The following is a 24,186-nucleotide window of genomic DNA, read 5'->3' as shown; positions in this document are numbered from 1 at the left end:
AACACTTTTTTCTTTTCGCTATTTTCAATTTAAATCTTAACTTTCATCTGATGTGTAATTTTTTTCGAAAAAGTGTTGTTGTAACTGTTATTTTTGTTCCGACCTATGAAAATGGGGAGGAACGTTTTATTCGGGTGTGTTTTAGTTTTTTTATTTTTTTTTGCACACAAAATCAGCTACCACAATTAATCATCGGATTGAGTTCATTGATATATGATACTACAGCCCTTTCAAAGTGATTCGAACCATGTAATAATTTTTCAAAAAAAAATTCCCAGTGTCAAAAAAACTGGTTTGAAATTCTTAATTTCGTCTAATTTCAAGCGAGTGAGCAGCCTTACATTAGCTTATTGATGCTTAACGTGATCCTTGAAAATTTAATTTTACTCAAATGAAGTTAGTTTTTGGAGTTACTAGCTTCATTTAGGAATCAAAAATTTGTGTGAGGAGCTAATAGCTGGATCGCGCAATTAATGGTTACCATAAAGCACACTTTTCATGGCGTCATCACTTATGATAATTGTAACCATAATCAAAATCCTGATGACAAAAACAATTATTAAACGAATTACGAGCTAAAAAAGATAAATTTCACTCATTTGCATGCAAAAACCACGACATCACCCTGATAAGATTTAGAGAAAACCTTTAGGCCTGTTTTTACGTGCCGAAATTAGATAAAATAAATTGGCGTCATTTGCTAGCATAGCATTAGATTCAGTTGGCCGTCCTTGGTAACTTTTTCCGTGATACAAAAATCAAAATTAAAAAAAAAACACTTAAGAAAATTTTTTTGTTTTCCGTGTTTTCAATTTAAATCTTGGCTTTGATATGATGTGTAATTTTCTTCCAAAAATTGTTGTTGTAACTGTTATTTTTGTTCCGACCTTTGAAAATAGGTAGCAACTTTTCATTCGGGTGTGTTTTTGGTTTTTTTTGTTTTTGTTTTCCATACAAAATCAGCTACCACAGTTAATCATCGGATCGAGCTCATTGATATATGATACTACAGCCCTTTCAAAGTGATTCGAACGACGTAAAAGTTTTTCAAAAAAATCCCAGTATCGAAAAAACTGGTTTGAAATTCTTAATTTCGTCTAATTTCAAAGCGAGTGAGCAGCCGTTCATTAGCTTCTTGATACTTATTTTGACCTTGAAAATTTAGGCTTACTCAAGTAAAGTTAGTTTTTGGAGTTTCTAGCTTCATCTTAGGAATCAAAAATTTGAGTGAGGAGTTAATGGCTTGATCGCGCAATCAATGGTTACCATAAAGCACACATTTCATGGCGTCATCACTTATGATCATTGTAACCATAATCAAAATCCTGATGACAAAAATAATTATTAAACGAGTTACGAGCTAAAAAAGATAAATTTCACTCATTTGCATGCAAAAACTACGACATCGTCCGGACAAGATTTATCAAACGCCTTTAGGAGGTAAGGTCTGTTTTAAGCGCCTGATTTAGATAAAATAAATTGGCGTCATTTGCTAGCATACCATTAGATTCTGTTGGTCGTGCTTAGCAACTTTTTCCGTGATACAAAAATCAAAATTTAAGAAAAACACTTAACAACACTTTTTTGTTTTCTCTGTTTTCAATTTAAATCTTAACTTTCATCTGATGTGTAATTTTCTTCGAAAAAATGTCGTTGTAACTGTTATTTTTGTTCCGACCTATGAAAATGGGGAGGAACGTTTTATTCGGATGTGTTTTTTTTGTTTTGCACACAAAATCAGCTACCACAATTAATCATCGGATTGAGTTCATTGATATATGATACTACAGCCCTTTCAAAGTGATTCGAACGACGTAATATTTTTTCGAAAAAAAATTCCCAGTGTCAAAAAAACTGGTTTGAAATTCTTAACTTCGTCTAACTTCAAGCGAGTGAGCAGCCTTAAGTTAGCTAAATGATGCTTAACTTGAACCTTGAAATTTTAGTTTCACTCAAATGAAGTTAGTTTTTGGAGTTTCTAGCTTCATTTTAGGAATAAAAAAATTGTGTGAGGAGCTAATAGCTTGATCGCACAATCAATGGTTACCATAAAGCACACATTTCATGGCTTCATCACTTATGATAATTGTAACCATAATCATATTCCTGATGATAAAAATAATTAATAGACGAATTACGAGCTAAAAAAGATAAATTTCAATCAAACGCATGCAAAAACTACGACATCATCCGTACAAGATTTAGCAAACGCCTTTAGGAGGTAAGGTCTGTTTTAAGCGCCTGATTTAGATAAAAACAAATTGGCCTCACTTGCTAGCATAGCATTAGATTCAGTTGGTCCTTCTCTGTAACTTTTTCTGTGTTACAAAAATGAAAAAAAAGAACAAAAATTGAAACTTTTTTTTTGTTTTCCGTTTTTTCAACTTTAAACCATGCTTTTCATCTTAAAAATTTCCTTGCATCTCAATTTTGTATTTCCATTTTATGTTTCCATCACTCAAGCAATTTTTCTTGCACTCAACTCATTCACTCGGGCCAAGTACGTCATTTTGAACCCATTTTCAAAAAGAAACTACCAAAAATTGGTTCAACCTCTCTTCAATGAAAATTTACCCCTTGGTTGTAACAACCGAGATAAAATTCCTTCTTTTACAATTTAATATTTTGTAATGTTGTTGTAACTGTTATTTTTGTTCCGACCTTTGAAAATGGGGAGGTACATTTTTTATTCGGGTGTGTTTTATTTTTTTTTTGTTTTCCACACAAAATCAGCTACCACAATTAATCATCGAATTGAGTTCATTGATATATGATACTACAGCCCTTTCAAAGTGATTCGAACCACGTAATAATTTTTCAAAAAAAAATTCCCAGTGTCGAAAAAACTGGTTTGAAATTCTTAATTTTGTCTAATTTCAAGCGAGTGAGCAGCCTTACATTAGCTTATTGATGCTTAACGTGAACCTTGAAAATTTAGTTTTACTCAAATGAAGTTAGTTTTTGGAGTTACTAGCTTTATCTTAGTAATCAAAAATTTGAGTGACGGGCTAATAGCTTGATCGCGCAATCAATGGTTACCATAAAGCACACTTTTCATGGCGTCATCACTTATGATAATTGTAACCATAATCAAAATCCTGATGACAAAAATAATTATTAAACAAATTACGAGCTAAAAAAGATAAATTTCACTCATTTGCATGCAAAAACCCCGACTTCACCCTGATAAGATTTAGAGAAGCTTTTTAGGCCTGTTTTTACGTGCCGAAATTAGATAAATTAAATTAGCGTCATTTGCTAGCATAGCATTGGATTCAGTTGGCCGTGCTTGGTAACTTTTTCCGTGATACAAAAATCAAAATTAAAAATAAACACTTAAGAACACTTTTTTGTTTTCCGTGTTTTCAATTTAAATCTTGGCTTTCATATGATGTGTAATTTTCTTCGAAAAAATGTTGTTGTAACTGTTATTTTTGTTCCGACCTTTGAAAATAGGTAGCAACTTTTCATTCGGGTGTGTTTTAGTTTTTTTTGTTTTTGTTTTCCATACAAATTCAGCTACCACAGTTAATGATCGAATTGAGTTCATTGATATATGATACTACAGCCCTTTCAAAGTGATTCGAACGACGTAAAAATTTTTCAAAAAAAATCCCAGTTTCGAAAAAACTGGTTTGAAATTCTTAATTTCGTCTAATTTCAAGCGAGTGAGCAGCCGTACATTAGCTTATTGATGCTTATTTTGACCTTGAAAATTTAGGTTTACTCAAGTAAAGTTAGTTTTTGGAGTTTCTAGCTTTATCTTAGGAATCAAAAATTTGAGTGAGGAGCTAATAGCTTGATCGCGCAATCAATGGTTACCATAAAGCACACATTTCATGGCGTCATCACTTATGATAATTGTAACCATAATCAAAATCCTGATGACAAAAATAATTATTAAACGAATAACGAGCTAAAAAAAGATAAATTTCACTCATTTGCATGCAAAAAATCACGACATCATCCGGACAAGATTTAGCAAACGCCTTTAGGAGGTAAGGTCTGTTTTAAGCGCCTGATTTAGATAATATAAATTGGCGTCATTTGCTAGCATACCATTAGATTCTGTTGGTCGTGCTTAGCAACTTTTTCCCTGATACAAAAATCAAAATTTAAGAAAAACACTTAGCAACACTTTTTTGTTTTCTCTGTTTTCAATTTAAATCTTAACTTTCATCTGATGTGTAATTTTCTTCGTAAAAATGTTGTTGTAACTGTTATTTTTGTTCCGACCTATGAAAATGGGGAGGAACGTTTTATTCGGGTGTGTTTTAGTTTTTTTGTTCTTGTTTTCCACACAAAATCAGCTACCACAATTAATCATCGAATTGAGTTGATTGATATATGATACTACAGCCCTTTCAAAGTGATTCAAACCATGTAATAATTTTTCAAAAAAAATTCCCTGTGTAGAAAAAACTGGTTTGAAATTCTTAATTTCGTCTAATTTCAAGCGAGTGAGCAGCCTTACATTAGCTTATTGATGCTTAACGTGAACCTTGAAAATTTAGTTTTACTCAAATGAAGTTCGTTTTTGGAGTTACTAGCTTTATCTTAGGAATCAAAAACTTCAAAAATTGGGAGAAAAAATAGAAAAAAATTAGGTTTTTCTGTACTTTTGTTGTTATTTGTCTTCAAAAATTGTTTTCCAATTTGCATATTTTACAATGGCGGACAAAAATGACTAAGCTGTTATTTTTTGCTCATATTCCTTTGTCACACCACGCCGAAAAAGGACACTAACTTGATAATTTCTTTTAATTTTTCAAGACGGATCGTAACATTCTGTGCTACTTGCACAGTAACAAGCTATGCTTGCTTAATTTTTTGTGGCTGTTTAGTTGAAGTCCAGTCGTAATGGATGAACTTTTGAGTTTACAATTTTTTTTCCGAACTTGAATGTGAAGATAGTGCGGTCAAAAAGTAGAAATGCCATAAAGTAGACAATTCGTAAGCCAATCACAATCGAGATAAGAAAACAAGCATTACGAGGCCAAACTGTGCATTTTGTGAACTCTATGCGGATTCAGCATCTAGGATGCTCCCGTTGTTTTTCTTTTGTTCTTTCTTTTCCTTTGATCGTTCCGAAAAAATTTTAACATGTTTAAAGACTTGTTTCTGGAATCCTGGAACATAAAGACACAAAATTGTGCGCCTATCCACTGCACAGTTTGGCCTCGTAATGAACAACGAAGTATTTACTTTTTTCTATTCTGATTGGCTAACGACGTGTCTAATTTATGGTAGGTCTACTTTTTGTTACTTTTGTGATGCTGGTTTTTGTTCAGTTATCGTCTTTGCCACGCTGCGTTTTTTTCTGTAAATTGAGTAAATAAGTATCGGGTAAAATTGATTGCGAATTCTTCACTTCACGTTTGATACCAATGATTTTTGTCAATAATCTAAATATTTTAAATGCTAACCACTCAGGTTGCCTGTGTTTTGAGCTAGTTTTAAAAACCAGAGCATCAGACATTTCCAGGCTCTAAATGTACCATTTTGGAAAAATCTCTTTTTAGAACTTTTATAACAATTTTTCAAAAAGTGACTATAAATTCAACGATTTCAGTGTCCCTTTAACACATCAACTGAATTTATTTATGACTTAATGAGTTTATGTCGATTTTTTTCAGGACAATTGGGAATTGTAACACACGTGGAGGGTAAACAGTTCTACAAGTTAAATGCGACTGGACTGCGGTCACATACCAACTATACGTTCTACCTGCAGACAATTCGGGAGGGCAGGGAAGGCACGGGACAGCCGGGAAATCGACTCCGAGTTGAGACCAAATGTGACGGTGAGCAAAGCAATTGAATTCATCCAACAGCCCTAAATATTGAAGTTCAAATCGCACAAGTTCGATAAGTTCATATGATACAAAAAGAAAAACAAAGAAAACAGCTCCGTTAAGGGAACTTGAACTAAAAGAGTACTTGCAAATACGTACAAAAAAACAATCAAGTGTTCTCAAATTCCAGAAACTCGGTGAGGCTTGTTTTTATTGTTTTGAATGATTGGGTTCAAGAGTTTTTTTTTCAAACATAAATATTTGATGGTTGATTCCTGTAACAGAAAAATGTCGAAAGTTCGGATGACTTTTAGGCCGACTTCATGAGAGGTTTTTCCTAAAACTTTAGTTTTTGGCGCGCGTTTCCCTTCAAAGTTAAGTTAAATTGGCCTTTTGGGCGGTGAGGGGGTTGACAATGTAAAAATATACTATTAGTTAACCATAATATCAACGTACTTTGAACGATTAATTTGATGACGACTACTAATTGTATCAAAAATTTGGCATTAACTTTTTCAGTTTTATTGAGACAAAAAGATGTTAGCCTTTAGGGCTAAATTGAGGTTCAATTTTTATAGCTAATGCCAAGTCGTTGCCTATCAAAGAATCTGAACGAGGTCAGCTAACCTAAACAGCTCATTTTGCGACCTCGAAACCCAAGTTTTGAATAAACTGAACAAGTAAAAACAGTGTCAAAGAACTAATTAACCTAAAACCTAATAATTTTTGATCAAAGAGGATGTTGAAGGTCACCAACCGATATTGCCAGTTACAAATTGCATTTATTTATATTTTTACATTGAGTAGTTTCATTGTCATTTGTTTGATAAGATTAACGCATCCTCCCCCCAAATAGCTTGAGGGGAGATTATGTTAACCTGGTCCTTTTTTTAAATAAAAAGATGATTTTCTGTAGCCGCGAAGTTGTCGTCTGAACGGGTGGAGGTTGTGGCCACTCAATCCAACCGGATTGTGTTGCGGTGGAAAAGTACGCCTTGTGGGGACCCGGAGAGCACTCTGGCCAAGTACCAGTACGAGTTCGCATCCTCGCCCGACTTCAAACACGAACTCAGACGGGGTGAGTTTAAAAACGAGCTCTTTCCTTTTATTATGATTTCCTTATTACAATACATTGATTCAATTGCTGAATTGTAGACGTAATCAATTTCAGTTTCAGGCTCTTATACTGTTGTCTCATCACATGCCATTTTCTGTTTTTCTAACTTTTGCCCACGCATTCCAATTGAAACATCTAGAAAAACTTAATCTAGACTAACTCTAATCTAGGCAAAACTAGGGTCTTTTGGCACCGGCGGCACTTTTAAAAGAGATTTAATTTAGTGGCGGTTGGTCAAAACGGCTACCGTAAAACCTCCTTGAAACGGTACTGGCTCTTTTTCCTTCCCCCACCTGCGAGTTTTCACAAGTAACTTCTCTGTTCTGATTGTCCGATTGTTACAAAATTTGGCATGCGGACTAATAAGGCTATGACAAACATATTTGATCTTTACATTAACCTTGTAAAAATCCCTCTTTAAGCCAGCAAATTGATGCTTATGTGAGGTGGGGGGAAAGGAAAAAGAGCCACGTCCTAGTGAAGCCTCCTGTTTATAAAACTCAAAATTTACGGTGTAAAAAAATTCATTTTGTCTTGTAATCAATTTCTCAGGACCAAATTGATCAAATCAAGAGAGATTATCAAACAAAATATTACCGGTATGGGAAACGAAAACAAGAGAAATCATTTTTTTTGGCAAGCAGGTTTTGAGGACGGTGAGACGCACGTTGAAGACCAGTTGGATGCCTACACACAGTACTACTTCCGGGTCAGACCCATCCTGTTGAGTGGGGTCAAGGGTCAGTGGAGTCAAGTGGTCAACACCCACACAAGCCAAGCAAGTCAGTATAACTACAAGTACAAGTAATATCCTCCTCACTCAACGAATTATGAACGAATTCGATCGACCTGAAACTGTGGATCACGCAGAAGAAAAATTACGGTTTGCCTAAAATATTCAAAGATTAGTCCTGTAATGATCAACACCCACACAAGCCAAGCAAGTCAGTATGACTACAAGTACAAGTAATATCCTCCTCGTTCAACGATGTTATGAACGAATTCGATCGACCTGAAACTGTGGATCACGCAGAAGAAAAATTACGGTTTGCCTAAAATATTCAAAGATTAGTCCTGTAATGAATTTATTCTGGGCTTGTTTTGTAAAAATTCTAGACACATTTTTTTCTCGATCTTATGATTCAAAATAAAAGGGTAGGACTCTATACGGAGTTCATTTTTCGATACAGTTAAAATATTGATAGAGCTTATTGAGGGCCAATCGTGCATCAGACATCTGTCTTTTCTTGTAAACTTGGTTTAAATTGACTAGGGTGCGCTAATAGTTTTGAAGAACTTATGTGTCACAGAGAATGAATGATACAACTCATTATTTATCTGAAAAACTATAATTTTGACTTAAACGTTGGAGAGACTTAAACGTTGAATCATGACTATTTATGTCCAATTACTTTTTTACATAAATTGTCAACTTTTGGCATATAAAGAACAGTTTTGTTTTTGTTTTGATATTTTTGATTTTGAAATGTCTTTGGTAAAACATGTATGTTGAGGATCCAGTTTCCCAGCAAAAACTGACTAAACAAAGAATGCAGTAATAGAGGACTAACTGAACTTTGATTTTGACCAGAAACGTTTTTAGTCTTCTGATTTATTTTTTATGATAAATTCTGTATAGAGTTCTGTGTCACAAATAGCTGATTTTAAATAAAAAAGACCATCTCAAAATGTAAAACTGTTTAAGGAGCTTCGGCACCTCTCGACTTCCAAATTATCTGCTCGGATTCAAACTCTATCACAGTCGGCTGGAAACCACCACTGAGTCCGAGAGGAAGAGTCGACCAGTACGAGATCAAGTACGACAAATCTTACGACTCACTAAATTCGGTGAACATCTACCGTAACAACATGTATAGTCTAGACCTCCCGGATGTTCCTGAGTCATCAGCGAGATACGCGACACAACTAGTCGACAGGACAAACTCGCAAAGATTTGAAATGAAAATTGACAAATTGGAACCGAACTCAACTTATTACTTTAGGGTAATTTGTAACAACTAATCTGTTTCTAACTTAGTTATTTTGAGCGACAATTGAGCCTTCGGTATCGAATCACCTGTCTCCTGAACGAAGTGTAGTCTTCCAGAAACTGGATTTTTGATTCATAAATATCGTCTTGGCGACATTTTTAACAGGCATCTAAATGTCTTCGAACATGAATTATTATTGAATATGGTACAATTTTACGCGTTTTTTAAGGTTTTGATTCAGTCAAAGTAATTGTTAAACAGTTTTAGTCAAACTTGGCGATTAATAGTGATCATAGCGACGCTTCATTTAATAATTTTCTGGCTTGAATGTGTTTGAACTTATTTAGGTTCGAGCTAAGAATGGATTCGGAGAGGGTGAATGGTCACACGACGCAGTTGGGAAGAGTGAATTCTGTGAGTCACACTTCAAATATCGCTTTAACTCTTATGGCCATTAACTTGAAATATTATGAAAGAGAAATCTTATTGCCATTTATTGTTCCGACAATTTGAAAAATATGGAGGAACTTTGCATTCGGGTCTGTTTGATTTTTGGTGTAACTTCGAGCTAATATGGTGAGCAATTTTAATTTTGAAATTAATTCAAATTTTTAAACAATTTTAAGACTATTTTAAAAAATCTCACTAATTTCAAAAAAAAATCTTATTTTTTTTTAAAACTACAATCGGAACATTCTGTGCTACTTGCACAGTAACCAGCTATCCTTGATTGAACTATGAACTTTGTTTGCTTATGAATCCGTGGCTTCGTGACACCATGGTTTATTTAGAAGCTTAGACTATTTTCCGGCCTTTTATCCCCAAATTTGTTTGATTTTCAAGTTCGAAAATGTAGTTAAAGTGTCACGATATAACAAACTTTGATAGAATAAATTTAAAAAAACTGAAATTTTTTTAGAGCTTAGGCATATTAGAAATTAATAGACATAATAAAAAAAACACATTGAAAAACAGTTTTTATAAAAAATTGAACAGAAAACGACAAAAAAATCGTGAAAAATCAAAAAAATTGCAGGAATTTTTTTATTTTGAAAAAAAAATTGAGTTTTTTAATTCTCGAAATGGCGGAAACAAATTCTAAAAACTAACTTTACTCGTTTTAACGGCTTAAATTAAGCATAAACAAGCTTAAATTGAAAAAGTTTTCACGGCTTAAATTAAGCACAAGTAAGCTATTGGAAGCCTGCTCTGCTCGCTCACCGTATTCGGTCGAAATTAGACCAAAAATCAAAAATTTCAAACGGGTTTTTCTCGACACTGAGAAAATATTTTCCGATTTTTCCAATAGCGTTTGAATTACCACTGAAAGATTTTCAACATGCTATATCAATGGACACTTTCCGATTATTATTTTTTGTACCCACGGGCGGATCTAGGATTTTAATTCGATTTTATTTTCAAAAAATCCGCCCCCCCCCCCCACTTAATCCACCCCTGGTGGTACCTGATTTTGCGTGGAAAACAAAAAAAAACTAAAACACACCCGAATGATCGGAACAACAAGCAAATTATACAGTGAAGAAGAGGAAGCTAACTGACAACGAGCCGAAATGTTCATTTTTTTCTGTTTATGTTTGTGCAGCCGTGTGTCTGAGTAGCTCTGCCCTTAGTGGTCGTGGGGCACTGGATTCCGTCTCCTCGACTGCCAATGTAGCCGTCATTTGTGCTATATTTGTGGGTGTCGTCCTCACCATCACCATTATCATAGCCGCTGCCATCGGATACTTCGGGTGGGTAAACAAATTACAAAAAGAATCAATATAAGATAAAAGTAACAATGAAAGCCGCACGATGTGCAAGTATTCTTCAAGTGATAGAGAATCATAGAAAACGCCGTAAAATCTCTTTGCCCTAAATATAATGCGTCTGTTAAAATGTGAATTCAAAGCTTCCAAGCTATTTTCTCTTGACATCAGCAATTTTTTTTCAATTTCAGCTCAACTAAAAAAAAATTAAGACATCACTCGGAATCATCATGAAAAAAACTCACCTGAATCTTAAGTTAATCCCTAATATATGGTCGAAACAACAAGAAAAGCCAAATTATGCTCGTTGCTGTCAGATACACTGAGCAAAGCTATCCACACAGCTATTGCTGTAAGAGAATTTTTAAGAAAAAAAAAACTTCCCATGAAGTCAACGAGATCCCCATTGGTTAGGTAAAAACTTACGGCAAAGATCGTAAAATCGGCGCTAGGCACTGAATGTTCCGACTGACCCTATTATGTCGATGAAAAGGTTTTTGGTTTCAAAAACTGTTGAAAAATGTGTGAAATAAAACCAGCGTGTCTTTTTTTGTTTTTTAAATTTCACACGTCATCCAAAGTACTAAGTGACACATAATGCGTCTGTTAAATCATTTATTAAGAGCAAATTTCTTGCCTATTTTTAATTAAAATTGATTGAATTTGCCGCATATGCTTTAATAGAGCAAAATATATTGCTCAATAATTATCCCAGTTTGATTTATACTTATAAAGTAGTCCCAAACTTCGTTTTCCATATTTTCAGAAAATTTATTTCGCTGGTGAGATCTTTTTAATTACTCGCCTTGGGCGTCAATATGTTTTAAGATAGTGAAATTTATATGCGCACCATATATGAATAGTTAAAAAGTCAAAATTTGTCAGAAAATCACCCCGAGCACAAACAACTGTCACTTTCGTCGAAAAATGGAACAGTTACAATGGTCTTTGTCATCTACAAGTGTTCTGTAAATTAGGGGTTTCTAAGTGAATGTTAATGAACGAATTGATAATACACATTTAGAACAAATGATGTTTTTTTTCGGATTGTTTTTAGAAGAAAAGTGTTTAGAAGAAAAGTTTTTCATTTTGCAGTTTCATTTTTAATTTTTTTCAAGTTGAATTCAATTTCTTTTGTTAAAAAGCAAGTCATGTTTGTTCTTTAATATAGAAAGTGCAAATTTCGCGAAAAATGTGATTGATTTTAAATGCGCAGAATATAGTAACCAGCCGCAAGTCATATTGCAATTTCTTTAAAACAGTAAAAAAACGAAATTTGAGCAAAATTTGTGAAAGTTTCGAAACTGCATATAACAGTTACATAACTATAATTTAACAGTTACGTTTTTCCGACTGGTATATTTGGTAGCATGTTTATACTTCGGTTGTTTTATAGATCACCAAATTTGGCATACAAGTTGTAGAGATTTTTTAAATGTCATTTTCTACGGAATTATTTTCTACAAGGATAGCCGGTTATTGTGGAAGTAGCACAAAATTATGTGGAATTAGCTTCCGGTTATTGTGGAAGTAGCACAAAATTATCAGACCATAGTCTTTAAAAAACCTAGAAAATTTTTTTTTGACTTAAAGTAGTGTAAAAGTCTTCTGCGTGGTGTGATAAAAAGATCTGACTTGAAGCTATAAATAAGGCTCATTTATAAGTGACAGTCATGCTAATAAACGCAAATTGGAAAAAGAATTTGTACGGAAATGACTAGAAAAACAAACAAATAACATATAAAAAATGTTTTTAAATAAAACATTTTTTTGCAGAGAATGATTTAATGAATTTGGTTTCTAAAATTGCTTGTTCTATTTCTCATAATTGTAAAAAAAAACCGAAAAAATTAAACCAGTGTTTCTCGATACTGAGAAGGTTTCTTGAAATTTTTAATGTCGTTTGAATCACGACTGAAAAGGCTTCATTTTGGTAAATCACTTGACTCATTCCGATGATGATTTGTGATACCTGATTTTTCGGGTGAAAATAAAGAAAAAATTAAAACCCACTCGAATACAAAGTTGCTCCACATTTTTACAATTTTCAAACAGTCAGAACAAAAAAAATATTTTCCGGAGTACGGAGACCGTACTTGTGCAAAAATTACATTAAAGTTTTTTCGAAATACGGATACCTTACTCTGGTAAAAACTCTTTATCGATTAATTAGTTTGCACACAATCAACCCCAAAAGAAGGCACCAGAAAACAAAGGGATAAAGTGTGCCTTCAGGTTATTTGAACTAAATTATTTAATCGTACGCACAAAGAAGACGTTTATCGATCCAAAGTAAGATATAACTCGATCCAAAAAAATTCAAACATATTTTGACCGTTTGAAATCATCACATTCAAAAGTTTTTTTTATTATAATACCTGAGGCATCTGGAATCAAACGCAATTTAACGTAGAAATAACGCAGGTATTTATGTGATAAAGACGCCGGAAATCAAATGACAAAAAATTACATTATGCGAAAATCAAGTTCTAAGAAAGTGAAACTTGATCTTTATCTGTCAAATTAATCTTTTCGAGCAGCAGGAACTCTTCAATTGTTTTAGTTTTTAGGCCCGTAATTGTTTCGACCATTGAAAATGGGGAGGAATTTGGTATTCTGGTGTGTCTTAGTTTTTTCTTTTTAATTTCCACTCAAAATCAGCTACCTCAAATCATCATCAGACTGAGTTGAGTGATATATCATATTAAAGCCCATTTAGTCATAATTTGAACCATGTTAAAAAAAATTACAAAACTTTTTCTAGTGTCAAGGAAAACTAGTTTCCATTTTTGATTTTTCGTCTTATGCGAGCGAATAAAGCAATCAGTCGTATTTTAATGGCTTAGAAGCTTAGAATAGCTTAATTTAAAACGTAAAAACTTAGTTTTACTCGAGTACATGTTTTTTTTTGAGTATTTTAGCTCATTTTAGGATTTTTTCTACAAAAATTACTTTTCAATTTGCTTAATTTACTGTGAATGTCAAATATACCCAATCCTCAGTTTTTCGTTCAGCTCCTTTTATTACACGATTTATTTTACTGAATTTTTTAAGACTAGGTTCGGAACATTCTGTGCTACTTGCACAATGACCGGCCCGGCTATCATTGTTTTAAGTTGCATTCAAGTTGAAAAGTGCTTTAAAAAGCCTTGAAGTAAGTTAAGTTTTCACTTTTTAATGGCAAACTGGTACACTTTATCAACACCCGAGCAAAAAAAGTATATATTTTACTTCTTTTTGATATGAACAGTTGAACGAAGTTTATCTGCTATATCAATAAATCCACTCTCCTCCGCACACTTTTGAATTTGAAATTCGGTTTTCAAAGGACCATTTTGTCTTTAGGAGCTTTGGCTTCTGGTTTGTCTCAAAAACTAGGCTCTTTTCAACTTTCCCCCACGCTGGAAATTCAAGTTTTAAGAAACTAATTTAACGTTGTCATAATGCAATGAAATTTTGCATAGTGAAAAAACGGCAATTATTCGATATATAAATTTTTTTTCTACATTTTTTCTTAGCTCTTTGTACATTGAAAAACAAAAACAAGGATAGCCGGTTACAGTTGCAGATAGCTTAAAAAACGTCTTAAAAACACACAAAAAATTTTTTTTAAAAAAGCCAAATTTGCGTGATTTTTTCTGCATGGTGTGATAAAAATATCTAAATAAAAAACTAGAAAACAGACAAGCAAACTCGAAAGTCATAGCAAGCTAAACTAATTGGAAAAAAAATCATAAGAAAATCAAAAAAAGATTTAGACTTTTTGATTCCCAAAAGAGCGCTAAAAACACTCCAGAAAGCGAGACTAAACAGCATAAACAAGCTATTGCAAGCTATAAACAAGCTATTGTAACCCTGTTTACTCGCTTTACTCGCTCGAATTTAGACGCAAAATCAAAAAATTTCTGGACAACTTTTCACAAATTTTGCTATAATTATGATCTGATGCATTAGAAATTCCATAGCATCTGTTCTCTGCTTTACTTGTGGCAAGGGTTTGTGTGTTTATTTGAGCGTCCGTGGCTGAGTGGTTAGTGTGTGAGGCTCATAATTTCTAGATCGAAGTGCTTTTTGCCATGTTCACGCTAGTGTTGTAAAAGAAAATTGTTTTTTCTTGGAGTGTAATCAAAAATTGATGTTTAGCATCAACTGTTCGGTTGGTGGGGAAAAAGAAAGAGACAAAGATTCGCGCACAAGTGTGCCCTACAAGATAGCAACTTTGGCCAGACACGGAGGATCCACATTAAACCAAAATCAGATCGGTAACATCCTTTATTAACTTGTTAATTTCACTCTTAGTTTTTATTATATTCTTTTTTATTGAGCCCATTTAATTCTGAAAATTTTTTCATGTATGGTTAAATGTTGAAAAACTTCTTAAAAAATAGCCACGAAAACTTATGTTTCGAACTTTTTTATTGACAGTGCATAAAAAATTAATTAATATTTCATAGGTAATTAGATCCGTGTAGAGTGAAGAGAGGATATTTAAAAATATTTTGAAGTTTTATCGTTCGGAATTGCATGCCTAAACTTCCAAAACATTTAGTTTCTCAATAATTCAAGTTTCTCTGTTTGAGCAACTTTGAATGGCCTAGTTTGAAATTGAAATGTTGCGTATTTAGAAATGATCGAGCAAACATATCTCTCCAATCCAGACTGTGGCCTGCGGCTGTCCAACTATCACCAAGAGACAGACTCGCTCATCAACGAGGCCATAGGCAATCATTCTAGAACATTCTCTGGAGGAACCCTTTCCTTACCAAGAGGATCCACAGGGTCTACAAACGGGTTTGCAAGCATGCGGGTTCATCATTCACCTGGAAAAATTACTCGCATCCCTGTTGGACCCGGAAGCCTGGATCAACCGGACTTCTTCGAACGTCGCGCTCCCGACGGAAACGAAAACAACCCGATTGAATTTGGGTTGTTGAGTCGCCGTCGCGAAGAAAAGAAGCTGATGTTTTCAGACCAAGTGTCCGTCAGAGGTCGAGGCAGATCGGGATCTCAAGTAGGAAGCCTACAAGTAAATTTAGCGAATTAGAACTACATCGTATACTCCAAAGAAGTGTTTCAAAATACAGTTTTTAGAGGGAGTTTCGATGGAACTTTTTCAAAATAATTTAAATTAAAAAAGATATCTAGATAGACAGATAGCGTAACTTTCAATGATTCAAAAGCTTCAACTCAAAACGGTCTGAAAATTGTGATGAACAAGAAACCATTTTTAATTTCAGAACCCGAAAATTATTACAAAAAACTCGAAGAAGTGTTTCTTATTAATTCAGGGGCGGATCTAGGATTTTCTCGAGAGGGGGGGGATTTTCAAAAATTTTTTCGACCTTTTTTTAAGTAGACCAAATTGATTTTTTGATCTCTCTCGAAACACTAAAAAGACCCTGTTTCGGGCAAATATTTTGCGCCGCACGCAAAGTGATGAAAAAACAAGCCAAAAAGGGCGTTTTTAGGCACTTTTTGGAAAATTTTGAGCAAAAAATTGCGTTTTTTCGGCGCGCGCTCCTTCCTCAAAATTAGGCTCCTTTAGAAAATTTTTGGGATCTGTAACGATATCTCAAAAATGTACAAAGAGGGGACCCTTTGGCTCGACAGGGGGTCGAATCCCCGCCCCAACCCCACCCCCCGTATTGCGCCCCTGTATTGTTGTATCGTGTCTTTCCAAACGAGTCATTAGACACACTAATTGTGTCTTTACTAACTGTGTATCTACTAACAGCTTTACTTTCGTGTCATAGCACGATGACTCACATCACTCGTCAATCAAGAGCGAACTTAACCGAGGAGGGCTGTGTGTAGCAGGCGGAAGTGGAGGAGGGGGAGGGGGAGTGACCGTTCCTCGGTCACCCACCGGAAGTATGCAAGGTATCATGGTAGACTTCTCCAGTCGCCCCTCATCCGTATCTCCTCCTCGGCTCTCGAGGCAAAACACCCTCCAGGCCCAAGTCACCAGTGACTCATCATGTTTAGTAGTGACCCCGACTGACACGCACCCCCCGCCCTTTCCCAATCAACACGGGTTGAACTTCAAGCACGCACCATACAATCCAAACACTATTAGAGCCATGGAGAAAAAGATGTCCCTGGACTCGCAAAGTTTCTACAAGTTAAAATAAAAGCATTTACTCAAATATGAAATAAGCATGATTAACTGTTAGTTTCGAACCAAGACCGGAAGTGTCGCAATCCTGCCGTCTCTACGCTGAGAGATCTACAGGAGAACTTGAGATTACTTTTACACGTCGTGCAAAAGATCAATTTAGGGTCATGTAGAAAGAATGAAACAACAATCAGTCTTAATGAATAATTCAAGTATTAAAAAAATTTTCCCAATCAAGTTGTCAAGCGATATTTTGAGAAAACTAAATGCACACTGAAAAATATATAAAAAACAACAATTGCAAGGCGAAATACAAAATGTAAAAATGATTTGCAAATGGCAATTACATCAAACTTACGTTATAATGCTCAAATTTTTTTTGTACTCACACTTGTTGGTAGTTTGAAATGTTAATTAGATCACTGTTTTTAATTTTTGCTAAATTAATTCAAAACTGGAGCTATTCAACCTTATCAACCATGTTTGCCCTTTTTGTATTTCAATTTTCGTACTGATGTATTTAGCCGCAGAGATGAATCATATTTCAAATAAAACATTCAAAGCACTCAATTACCTATAACCCGAAAGTTTCCGATAGATGTTTTCAAGAAATTTGTTTGAATTGAGACGACACAGAACAGCAATTTTTTGTTATTTCAGTCATGTTTATTTTTTGATTGTGATAACTCTTGAAGCTGATTTTTCAAATTTTTTGACAGATCCGAGCTCAAAAATTACCGCTTAGAGAGCGACAGGTGTGACAAGGGCTCTTAAGTTTTAATTTAAACAGTATATGTTGGGTTTTGAAAATTTCAGCTGAAAATAAAATGTTTCGACCCAGTGTATTTTAATTGGGTTCAATTTTATCAAAAACTATTGATTGATGAAAATATCTTTGAATTTATGAGTTCCAAGGTTCAAAAAAAAACATTTTTAAAATTTAAGTAACATAAAAATGGACGTTTTTAGTTGCTTTTCTGGAGTTCATCAAGACTTTTTCAAAACTCCGTTGGCTATGTGTTAATCAAAACACTACTGATTTATAACGAAATTTTTGCTGATTCGTTTGGTGTAGGAAAATGAAAATGAAGCCAACAAAAAATGGAAAAGTGTCGATGACCTCCAGGAAATAAAAAAAAATTCATTGACATTTTTTTGAATGACGAACTTCGAAGAGATGATTACATCAATTTGAAGCTCTTATAATTTCTAAATTTTCATATTTGAGATTTTAAGCAAAAACAAACCACTTAGAAGAGAAAGATCAGCCGTCATTTAGACGAAAACATACCATGCAAAAGTCAAAGGAGCAAACGTTTGATTTAAAACTAATGTTCAAAAATTTACTGAGTTTGAGCTTAAATAATCGATTGCGTTTTCTAGGTGTAGAGCGTTGATTTTAATTTGAACAACAGAAAGTGAAAAATGTTTCAAGAAGATTTTAAAGAAATTTTAACCGCAACAAAATAGTTATTACATTCAGGAGCGGATTTAGGGGGGGGGTGTTGGCGGACGCTTCATCTCAGGTATTCGAACCTCTGCAGACCCAACAGCCCCCTTTTGCTACTTTTGAAGAAATCCATTTTTGGCCGACCGACCCTGCAATTTTTCTAAAGGCGCCAATATAAACTAATTTTGAGGGGGAGGGCGCGCCGAAAAAAGGCGATTTTTTGGTCAAAAATTTTCAAAAAGTGACTAAAAATGCCGTTTTTGAACTGCGCAGAATATTAGGCTAAAACAGGGACTAAACCGTGCTTAGGGAGAGCTCGGAAAATCAATTCGGTCAACCTAAAAAAAAGGTCGACAAAATTTTTGAAACTTTTCGAAATTTTTTTGAAAATCTGCTCCACCCTCGAGAAAATCCTAGATCCGCCCCTGACTATATTAGCTCCAAATTGTCAAACTCACCACTTTTGACGTCAAGCCCCATCTGCCAAAAACTTTCCCAATTTGCACAGAAAATTTCAAAATTTCAAGCAGAGTTAACCGTCTCTGGCAATGCAACAGCACACGCATAGCATTGCAAGCAAGCAAAAAAAAACGAGACGTAAATCACTACGTCGGAAAAATCAGAATAAAAAACTCAATTACAGAAAACGGTAGAAAAAAATACCATCATCAACTTTAAATAAGTTTCCCTGTGCCAAGCAGTTTATAAGACGACAATACTTGGGTCGATGTTGATTCAAACAAACGAGCTGACAAAACATAGAGAAATCATTTGATCAAAAAAATAAAAAAAAATAAGGCAAAAAGTTTTACTAACTCAGATTTACAAGATCCAAATGATATATTTACAAATAACCAAAGGACCGCCAATTATAGCTGAAATTGCTTACATCATGAGGAAAATCCGATCTCTGAAAATGAAGCCCATGAAAATGGGCAGACAAACGAAAGTCAGACTATCTGACCAATCAATTTTTCCCAGAAAATTAATTTCAATTTTATAAGCGTAATCTTGAAAAAATTAAGGTTCGGCCGAGATTCCAACTCCAAAAATTAGAATCCACAGGCGCCCGCATTACCTCTAGAAGGATCTTGGAAGTTATTAAAATTCAATATAAAAAACAGAGGCATAGCTGAGCTTCGCAACAAATATAAACAAGTATAAAGCTAAAAAAAACTTAACAAAGACAAAAACTCTACAATATGACAGCTAAGGCGACAAAACCTAAGCAGACAAACAATGAGACGACCCTTTTTGTGAACTAGAATATTTCCCGTTTAAAAAAAAAAAAACAGGTCCTGTCAGGTTCGAACCCAGGCATATTTGTTACCTCCAGACCAAGGGTGCTTCAAAGAAATTAGAACAATGAAATAAAATTGAATTAAAAACCAAATGAACCTAATTTTACCATTTCTAATTTTGACCATTTTGTGCCTAAAATTATTTACGCGAAAAAAAGCCTATTACCCGATTTCAATACCCTTACTATCGCAAAGGTAAACAAGTTCAGTTTCTTACAGGTCTGCAAACCAAAAAGTTTTGTAATCAACCATTTTAAATCGACCATAAAAAATCTTGGCTTTTACCAGGGGCGGATTTGGGGGGGGGGGGGGGGGGGGGAAGGGGCGGACGCCCCCCTCCCCGCAGGGAGGGATTCGACTACCTGCCCACCCAAAAGGTCCCCTCTTTGTATTATTTTGAGATACCCACTTTTGGCTGACGGACCCTAAAATTTTTCAATAGGCGCCTTTGGCGCCAATATATACTAATTTTGAGGTGGGAAGGTGGGAGCGCGCGCCGAAAAAACGCAATATTTTAGTCAACGTTTTTCAAAAGAGCCTAAAAACGCTTTTTTGGCCTGTTATTTCAAACTTCTGTCTGGGGCGCAAAAAATTTGGCTAAAACGGTATTTTTAGCGCTTCAGGAGAGCTCGGAAAATCAATTTGGTCGACCTAAAAAAAGGTCGACAAAGCTTTCAATTTTTTTTTTGAAAATCCGCCCCCCTCGAGAAAATCCTAGATCCACCCCGGCTTCTACAACCGTGACTGGAGAGTAGTTCGCTCAAACAAGTAAACGCTAGAAGCGGCTAAAAGATCTATCTCCTAAATTTTGGGCAACTAAGTCACCCCGTCAGCCATATATTCGTTTGGTTGATCTAATGGAAGGAAATAAAAGAGTAGCTGTAAATAATCAATGCCCTCTACCTTTTAAAGAGTGGCGGTCAAATGTTAAAAAACAGCAGAAAATACCCCTCCCCTACTTATTCTTCAATACTTTAATAAAGCAATTAACTGAATACAGAAATTGAATACAAAATGAATAAAAAATGAAAAAAGATTTCGAAGTAGAAAAATGATTCTTTTTGTGGACAGAATGATCAAAAGCTCCGATATCAAAAAGCATAAGGCATTTAAAAGAACTTGTAACTTGGTGAACAGCCCAAGAACGAACGAGTAAGTCGTTTGTCACTTCAATTCTTGGCTGGAATAAAAAAAATCGACATACTTTTTTGAAAAATCCTGCCTAAGGAACTCACATTCAAAGTATAATTTTTCTTGTAGCTACGAAGTGAATGGCGCGCCCGACTTAAGCCCACCATTGTAAAAAAAGTTAAAGTACATCTGTTCCTAGGATTCAGCTTTAAAATTTTTTTTTTCATCAAAAAATCAATAACGAAAAATATCTATATGACACTATCATCTATCGGATATAACAAAATCTATCTAAATGAGAGCTAAGCACACTTGTTTCTATCAAGAATTGATTCAAGGTACTGATTTTTCATCATTTATCACAATATCCCAAGTTTTTAAAGCTGATCAAGCTTGCATTATTCCAGTGTTGATTGAATGATACTCGCTTATACAAAGAAGCTCCATAGCTGCGTGCAACGTCGATATCTGCGACTTGATAGTCCCTGCCAACTGCGTCAGCTGTTCTTTCGTCTCCAAAAGGTCAACTGATTCTGTAAATGCGTCGTAATGAAGTGTGAACGGCTTCGGGATTTTGGTGGCGAACTGTTTTAGCTTTTCCTGTGCTTCCTCGAAGCTCTGGGTACAGAAATACGTCGGCTGGTATTCGGTTATCGGGTACTTCGTCACAGAAGTCACTTCTGGATCAAACTCTTTGATTAGCGGTTTGTCACCTGAATTGAGAATTCAACTCTTGCAGAAGGTTACGTAAAATTAAACAAATGATAGCTTTTCCACGGTTTAAACTAGCAAAATATATATTTTAAGAAGAAAAAAGAAGTTTTTCATTCTTTCATTTTTTTTCAAATGTTGATATTTTTTGTGCTCTTAGACAGGGTCGGATCTAGGATTTTCTCGATTTCTCGATCTAGGAAATAATTTCTGCTCCGCAAGCAAAAATTTGAAAAAATAGGCCAAAAAAGGCGCTTAAAATTAGTATATATTGACGTCGAACGCGCCTCTTAGAAAAATTTTAGGGTCCGTCACCAAAAATGGATACCTAAAACTAGTACAAAAGGGGGACCCTTTGGGTCGGCAGGGAGTCGAATTCCTGAAAAGAGGCGTAAGCCCCCCCGCCCCTAAATCCGCTGGTGCTCGTAGACAAATTACCAATGGTTTCATTAATGAATAAAAAAAACTTCAAGCTTAAAATTATTCAATACGAAGTAAATTCTCACTGAAAGTTCGTCGAAAGAAGGGAAAACTTCAAACCAATTTTTCGTGAAAGTTAGAGAGGAAACTTTTTAAATTTGAATAATATTGATCGAATCAGCAATGAAAAGGACTTCAATATGATATATCAATCGAGCTCGCCTGACTTTCCTTTGCTTCTTGAAACTGTTTGAAAACAGTTTCAAGAAAACTCTTGAAAACATCTCAAAGCTCAAATATCATTATTATGAACTCCTATAATAACTCAGAATTCTTCTTACCAAAACAAAATCACTTCTGAGTGCCAAAAAGTGGACAAAAAATTGATGATGATGATATGATGGATTTTACACACAAAAAATATACCGAAGTATCAAGTTGTTTCCACTTGGCTGACGGCAAAAAATTGAATGTCAGTTTGATACTAGTGATTCAAAAACTCGCCGTTATGATTAAAAACATTCCAGTGGAAATCTAAATGCTTTATTTGGATTTTTAAATGCATCACAAAATCAGTATTTTCTTAGGGTTGGGTGAGGATTTACATTTTTTTTTACTTTTAACGAAATTCTTCGGAAAGATAAGCCTGTAATGTAATAATATACTCAGAGCGTATTGCAGCTCTCCAAAACTGCTAAGTAGTCCAGCTCCAAATGCCTTCAATTGACCGCCCTGTTTGCACAGTCCAAACTCAATCGTGAACCAATAGAGTGTAGCCAACTTCTCAATCCACTCATCAGGTGCTCCCAGGGACGCAATTCCGATTTCCTGAGAAAAGCGAGCGAATGTCGGATCGCACAGCAAGGGAACATGGCCGATCAATTCGTGACAGACATCTGGCTCCGGAGTGTACAATGGAAGAGATGAGTGCCGAATGTACTGAGTCGAGTGGAACACTCGGAACGCCAAGCCGGCGAGGAAATCACGCGATGACAGAAGTCCTGCCACCGGTCGGATTGTGAACCCAGTACAACTCTTCAAGAAATCTGAAACGTCTTGAAGTTGCGGGATGTTATCGGGTTTGTATCCACAGTTAGCCACAAGGAGTGGGAAAATGTAGTTGAACTCGGCACATGCGTGAGTTTTGAACAAAGTCGAGAGGCTGTTGAAAATAGTTGACCAAGTTCCGACTTCTTCAGCTGTGTATTCAACTCGAGGAATCGGAGTTCCATGTCGATATTTGTACGCAATGTCAGCAAACACCTTTCGTCGTTTGGTATATGCTTCGTCTTTGAAACCTGGGTGGTCGGCATCAAGTTCGGACCCGTAACTCAGAATCCGATGCGCAAACTCATCCAAGTCCTGTTTCTTTCTTGGGAACCAAGGAACAGATTCTAATGAACTCTCACCACGGCTCAAAACTTGCACGTAAGCTGTGTTCAAACTCAGCTCCTCTAGAGCAGCTTTCAATTCGTTATCTCCGACTTCGTGGTCAGTGGTCATCAGGAACTCGTAAGTACCTTCGGCTCGCTTCGAAGGACGCGACTCGATATGGTTTAATGTGACACCATTGGTCTCAAAAGGCTTCAATGCTACCGCAAGAGCACCAACTTTATCTTTTATTCCAAAAATTATGCTTGTATGAGAAGTATTCTCTTCGCAACCACTCGAAGAGGCGCGCACATGATTGTTTCCATTAGACACCATATTGAAAAACTATCTAGCTGCTTTGTTAAAATTAGGATTTCTTTTATTGACTGAAAATCGTCCCAATTTTGGTTTAAATGAGATCTGTACACTCAACAAGAGCTACGACGATAACCAAAAATCTTCCATTGGCGTTGTTCAGATAATGAAGACTTGAGAAGAAGTCTTAATCCGACAATCAAACAGATGATGAAGATTAAGATTCCGCCCGTCAATTGACCTCTATGAGATCACGAGTCATCTGCTAGTCTGATGTCGTCCTCCAAAGAAAACAATCATTTAAGTCTCATTCATTTACTTTCGATGACATAATTAATTGGAAAAAAAAAACAAGCGACATGTAACAGAGGCTTCTCACAGCTGTGCAAGTACAGTCACAGGACGTAGATGCCGCAACTTTTAGTTTACAATATATGAATTGAACGAAAAATTTTAAGCGTTTTTGCCATTTTCTCGACAACTACTTGAGATTCACGGTTGAAACTTTGACATGTGATGCATGAAAATGTTTATAAGAATATAGCCGGATAAAAACGGTACAAAATTGATTTCAATGCGTTTCTTAGCCTTTTTATTAGAGAGTAACAGAGAGGTGTTCTGCGTGCCGTATCCATTGGAGAGCTAAAGAAAACCATAAGTCAACTAAGCCAAAAGTCAACTAAAACGTTCGACAAAATCGTCA

The 24,186-nt window shown here is 35.2% G+C and overlaps 2 protein-coding genes across 2 annotated transcripts in view; one reads left to right on the top strand and one right to left on the bottom strand.

The window, feature by feature from the left end:
* The window catches only part of LOC134844951 (uncharacterized), a gene marked incomplete at its 5' end in the record, with an annotated part of 89,496 nt that extends 72,152 nt beyond the window's left edge, over positions 1-17,344 (top strand). Inside the window, 9 exon segments of the mRNA XM_063861777.1 lie at positions 5,637-5,804; positions 6,712-6,873; positions 7,557-7,694; positions 8,618-8,916; positions 9,251-9,317; positions 10,507-10,654; positions 14,813-14,931; positions 15,295-15,680; positions 16,423-17,344. Coding sequence (XP_063717847.1) covers positions 5,637-5,804; positions 6,712-6,873; positions 7,557-7,694; positions 8,618-8,916; positions 9,251-9,317; positions 10,507-10,654; positions 14,813-14,931; positions 15,295-15,680; positions 16,423-16,800 — 1,865 coding nt within the window.
* A 3,554-nt stretch (positions 17,345-20,898) lies between these two features.
* Positions 20,899-23,696, bottom strand: LOC134844003 (phenylalanine-4-hydroxylase-like). The gene is made up of 2 exons (XM_063860443.1): positions 22,463-23,696; positions 20,899-21,379 (listed from the first exon to the last, which is right to left on the bottom strand). The coding sequence occupies exons 1-2, from the start codon at positions 23,502-23,504 to the stop codon at positions 21,054-21,056; spliced, it is 1,368 nt and encodes a 455-aa protein (XP_063716513.1). The 5' UTR covers positions 23,505-23,696; the 3' UTR covers positions 20,899-21,053.
* Between the last annotated feature and the right edge of the window lie 490 nt (positions 23,697-24,186).

This window comes from Symsagittifera roscoffensis, chromosome 4 (assembly GCF_963678635.1).
Source record: "Symsagittifera roscoffensis chromosome 4, txSymRosc1.1, whole genome shotgun sequence".
NCBI lineage: Eukaryota > Metazoa > Xenacoelomorpha > Acoela > Convolutidae > Symsagittifera > Symsagittifera roscoffensis.
The sequence above is the reverse complement of the archived record's forward strand: the minus strand, read 5'-3'. Positions and strand labels throughout refer to the sequence as shown.

Coding starts and splice junctions, on each gene's coding strand:
- LOC134844003 (XM_063860443.1), bottom strand. CDS start 23,504: ATGGTGTCTAATGGAAACAATCATGTGCGCGCCTCTTCGAGTGGTTGC. Junction 21,380..22,462: donor AGAGCTGCAATACGCTCTGA/GTATATTATTAC, acceptor TTCTCAATTCAG/GTGACAAACCGCTAATCAAA.